The sequence below is a fragment of the Sylvia atricapilla genome, chromosome 5 (genome assembly GCF_009819655.1).
Source record: "Sylvia atricapilla isolate bSylAtr1 chromosome 5, bSylAtr1.pri, whole genome shotgun sequence".
NCBI classification, from domain to species: Eukaryota; Metazoa; Chordata; class Aves; order Passeriformes; family Sylviidae; genus Sylvia; species Sylvia atricapilla.
In genome coordinates this window covers 26,170,142-26,175,773 of record NC_089144.1, presented here as the reverse complement: position 1 = coordinate 26,175,773, position 5,632 = coordinate 26,170,142, and the positions used below count along the sequence as shown (strand labels likewise).

Sequence of the window (5,632 nt, the reverse complement as noted above, 5' to 3'; positions counted from 1 at the left end):
GGCGGCCCTTCCCGCTACGGGCCGCGCCGAGGCTCAAACGCCGCCGCGCCGCCAGGGCGCGGCCGGAGAGAAGGATGAACAAACCCCAGCGACCAACCAATAGCCCCAACCAAAGCCATAATCAGCGTCAGCTGGTGCTTAGGCATGGAAGCGGGAAAACTGTTTAAATCAGGACTGCAAGGCAGAGTGAGCCCTCCGCATTCTGCGGTCCGGCGTGACTCGTGCACTTCCCCGACTTGGTGTCGGAAATGCCCTCGCAGGCAGGCGAGCAAGGAGCGGGAAGGTTCTGGATCATGGTAACTCCATGCCCTGGCCGAGAGAGGCAAAACAGGAAGAGTCTGAACGCCAGGCTGCTCAGGGGCTCTTTGAACTGCAGGTGGGCTGGGCTGCTGCAGAGACGAATCCTTTGGTCGTGTAATCTGTCATCACAACCAGCACCTTCTTGCCCTTAGTCAAAGAAGCACTAGGGCAGCGTAAACACCCAAGCTTGCCTCTCTGTCTTTCCTGACTCAATTATTCAGGCAACTGATTCACAAAAACCTCAGTCACCCCCCAAATTATTACACCTCTTCAAACATTAGATAAAACTGGCCCGAAGGCCTCAAAGTTACACGGGTTAAAAACAAACAAAACCAATGAACCCCCCAGATGAACAAAGAAAAGCCCCAAACCCAAGCTAAAACAAAACAAAATTCCACAGTCTAAGAGGTTTTCCTTTAACAAACACTACAGTAGAAATCTCAGTTGCCTACAGTGAGGGTCACATACATGCTTCAGACACTTTACCAGCATTATGGACAACACTTAATTGCACTGTATTGACCCAACCATGATCTTGTTGTACTCAAGCAACTGAGAAACTTCTTTGTGAATGTTTTACTTAGAGGGTAAAATAACCCAACTAAGTTTCTGTGTAAGTTGGTGAAACAAAGCCTTTCTGAAAAGACACCTTGCTATTCCTACAGGTCGAAAACAATTGAGGGAAACAGAAACAAGAGGAAAAACGAGCAGAAAACTTGCTGCTGATTCATGGAGATGTGATTAAAAAGCCTTAGAATGATCACACTTGTAAAGCAAGTCAGGCACTTTTCCTGAAGCAGAATGAGGCAGAAAGGATCTGCAGGAAGCAACTCTGAGCACAGCTGTTTAGTGAAATGTTATTTAGACATCTTCACTCTCACTTAAGAGATCAGAATATACCAGATAGTCTGTGCAGTGCTGGGGACACACTTCAGTTCCGCAGAAATCCAGTCTTCCTAGAACTTGTATCTAAGCAGGAGCCTTGAATTTTCAGTTCTTTGGACTTCTTTTCCCACTGCCATCCTTTTCCCAACACCTCCAGTATTCAGACCCACAACGTAGAAAAATACAGTAATGATATCAAAGGGGCAAAATACAGTGGTGCTGTAAAAGTATTTCAGTGAGATAGAGAAGAAATTAAGGAGGAGTAGAGAGAGATCAGAGGAAGTGCATGAGAAAGTGGGCAGGCAAAGCAACATGGTAACAGAATGAACTGGAGGAACTTAAAAAACCCTTCCAAAAAGCAAAGACCACAACTGAGATGCAGAAGCTGAAACTGAACTACTAAATTTAACATCATTATGGGTTATAAATAAACCCGAGACAACTATCTCCTTGAAAATAAAGAAAATAGCTTTGCATTGGTTTCAATGAATTTCAGCATAAACAGGCTGCACAGAAAGAAAAAAAGACAATAGCGCTACTCCAAAGAATTTTTAAAAATGTTTTCGGTTTTTCAGATTTTTTTTTAATAAATGTGCTTTGTTCACAAAAGTAGTGACATAAAAGACAACAGAGATGCTAATACATGTTTTCTTCCTTTTCTTCTCCAGCACCTTAAGAATGATAGATGTCTTGCACAGTCATAATTTTCAAATATTTCATAACCTAGAAATAATATTCTTGCACCAAAGCCAAATATACAAGAACTCCTGATATCACCACTTTATTATTAAGGGAGATGTAAGTATTTATGTAAATCACACTTTCCTCCTCCACCACAATCTATTGTCCCTTGTGAAAAAAACCCAGTACAAACCAAACAAAAAAAGCACCCCAAAAACAAAACCCTCCACAAAACGAAATAACCAATAAACCTACTTTGGGCATTTAGAATGATCAACAAGAAAACCAAGCTGTTATGAATTTCAGGTTGCTATACCGCAGTGCTGTCACCAACCTTCCAAAAAGGATTAAATTTGAAATCTTAATATTTAAACTATTTGGGGGGATAAATATTGATCTGAGTTGCATTTCTTTGTGTATGACTCACAAGCCAATTTACAGTAACCAATGCCAACACACAGGTTTGATGGTGTACTAGTTTTTAAATTGACTATCAGTTAAAATATTAGGTACACTTTGAAGAATGCACATATTAACCACCCATAAACAGCTGAATTTACAGCAATATTTTAACATGACCACTGCTGAATTCAGTGGTTAATTGGGAAGAAAGGCTTTCAATGACAAAAAATTTAATGAAAACAACTGACTTAAAGTCAATTTTGAGCCCATTGTGTATTTCATTAGAGAAGTATCCTCTGTAACAAAAATTAGCAAGTGAACCATGACTTTTGTATGCATAACCTTATTTTCTTCTTTTTACACATCAGAATATAATTGTTTGGTTTGTATAACTATCATTCAGACTGAATAATAAATTTTTGGGAATGCTTTAAATTCAAGAAGAGACACAAAAAGCTTATGTTAAAGAATACAGCACCACAGTCCAGATCACATCTGAGTGTAAGCTGGACCAATGCGATTACTCTATGTAGGAAATACTATAAAAGAAAAACAGGTAGGTCAAACTGTGACACATTCAGTGCAAAACTTCAGTGGAAGGAGTAAGTTTCATTTTTGTTGCAACCACTGTAAAATCCACACTACAACTTCAATTTATCTAGCAACTTTCATATTATAAATACAATGTGGTGGTTTAATATGGTGTAAGATATTTCATCACAATCACCTGTGACACTGCATTAATATTTTCTTACCCATTTTCAGAAGTCAGAAATAAATCATGATCTGGCAACTAGTTCAAATCATTTACTATTAGGCACTTACATATAGATACAAGAGCCTAATATCCAAATCTGAAAATTCTGGCCATTATTTTTACACGGAGGAAAATCTAAGCTAAAATAATAAAGAATACTCTTTTTTTAAACCACTGAATAGAATTGCTTTTTCCTGCGAAAACTCACAGATTCATTACACAAGTCAAAAACTTAATAGATGTAAAAAGAGATGTTTCATCTCCTTACACTGCAGACCAGTTTTCAGTCAGTTTTTATTTAACTTAACAGGAGATTTTTTTGGGTGCTAATAAACAAACAAAAAACATGTTAACTTCACTTGTGTGGTCTGAGTTACATGGCTTTATGTAAATATGTGTATCCTTGAAGAACTGCACAGTTATGTTCCTTCTTACAAAATCAGTGTGTAGTCACTGGCTAACTTAGAAAGTCTACAAATAAGGACAATTCAAGAAAAAGTTGTTTCTTTTAAAAATGCATAAATAATTTACTTTAAAACATGACAAAACTCACCTTGTCCCCCCAAAAAAACACAGTTGGAAGAGAATACAGAACACCATAGTTGGGGAAATACTGATATATGTTAGTGCTTGTATACTCATAAAACTGCAAAACATATTCCAGCTTTGAAGTGAAACATCATTGTCTAAGACGTACCATACTCTGGGGGAAAAGCCTCTTCAGAAATTGCTGTTTATGCAATGAAATTACACAGTATGTGTAACTGTGGATGAATATATTCCAGTGTTTTGGTGTTACATCAAGAGGGCTGCAATAAACATAATATCAAATGTGCAAGCATTATAGTTTCCCCAGCCCAGGCTTAACCAGAGTAAAACAAATTTTGGAAGAAAAAAGTTTGTTCCATAATTAAGAAGGGACATTTGTAACCAAGTGTCTTAACCTATCTGCACATTTCACTAAAGTGCAAATTATTTCTTCCTACATATACTTCTCAGAAGCCCACCAACTCCAGTGCCTTAAGCTCAACCACATTGAGTTAAAATACTGAAACAACATTTAACAAATTAAATAGAATTCACACTTCACAGCACTAAAGAAAAGAATGGTACCTTTCTGGAAAAAAAAACAACAGTGATACAAATCTAAAGAAAGTAACAGCAATTTATGCTATGACATGAGTCATTTGCATAAAACCTGTATTTTTTTCACTTTCATACAAGAATAAATTTTAAAATTCAAAAGTAGAAAAAAATAGCAAACTCTGTAAACCTTTGCATTTTCTTTATGCAAACCATTTTTCTGTGTTGAGCCCATGTTAGTATAGCAAAATTAGTTAAGCAAGAGGTTTGACTGAAAGGGCATTTCAACGACTACATTAACTTAGAAGCAATATAGGATCTTCTAGCTCATAGAAAGGAATGGAACTAGACTGGCTTTCTCCAGAGTCTGAGTCATAGGGAGCATCAGGGAGCTCCATAAAACCATAAGCTAGCTGTTCATCTTCTGTGTCTGACCGAACATAGCAGGCAGTGTTGGAATACTCCTCATCCTCTATGCTGTTGAAATCCTGTGGGATGTACAACATTCCTGGGTAGTTCCTGCTAACTAAGTCACTTGTTGTTTGCAGGGAAGTTTTCCTAAATGCCATCAGGTGCATGTGAGAAAACTTGGAATACTTGAAGCGTTTAAAACCCAAGGACTCTATGGCAATTTTCCAGCTTTTCATCATCATAGCCCGGCGATTCTGATGAGATGAATCAGGAGTTATTACAAGCAATAAGCCATTTAATACGAGAAGTTCATGTGCCTTCTTGCAGCATATCCATCGTTGATAGGGTGATGGAAAGTAAGAAAGAAGGAGCGAGAAAACAACAACATGGAACAGTTCTCCAGGTAGAGAATCAATTGGATTTTTCAGTTGCTTAAGAAAGGCATCTATAGCATCTTGTGCCAGTTGAAGAGGTTGCTGAATTTGAAGATTTAGGAAGTCGCATTTGTATACGCTCTGGTGGAGTGACAAAAACAGAAAACCAAACATCAAAGTTAGTTTAAAGAGCAAATACAATCAAATCCACAGAAAAATCAATGATTCCATTAAAGAGACGTCAAGCCTGTTGAACATTCCTCTTGCTTTAAATTAATCTAAAAGAAAAATTTAACGCATATGCAAAATTTTAGATGTGCAGTGTTTTACTAGAGATAGCTGAGAACAGTTAATTAAAAAAAAATTATCCCCAAAAGAAAAAAGTATTCAATCAACTATCTCACAAATTATTTAAGAACTCAGATGATTGCTTGTGTTTTTTACAGGTGCTGAAAGCCTTTTATAGGTTTCTATAAACTTGAAATAAGTAATTAGAAACTAGATTTGATACCTCAGAATTTCTACCAGGTCTTTAAAAAGAATCCAAAATGCTCAGTAGTTTGGTCGCTTGAAAAGAAGTGTCATGTTTTTATTGGTAAAGATACAAGGAATAACAAGGCAATGTAGATTCTGAAGTTACAAAACTGATTTGCTGCAGTGACATACATGCATGTTTCAGCTTTGCTGTAGATGCAAAGTGTAGTGGTACACAGTTAGGCAGTTATCAAAGTAAGCCAAG

At 37.3% G+C, this 5,632-nt stretch overlaps 1 protein-coding gene across 1 annotated transcript in view; it reads right to left on the bottom strand.

The window, feature by feature from the left end:
• Positions 1–1,745: 1,745 nt before the first annotated feature.
• Positions 1,746–5,632, bottom strand: part of BMT2 (base methyltransferase of 25S rRNA 2 homolog) — a 32,536-nt gene continuing 28,649 nt past the window's right edge. Inside the window, exon 5 of the mRNA XM_066319001.1 lies at positions 1,746–5,034. Within this exon, the coding sequence (XP_066175098.1) occupies positions 4,405–5,034 (630 nt within the window). The 3' untranslated portion in view covers positions 1,746–4,404. The remainder of the gene's footprint in view (positions 5,035–5,632) is intronic.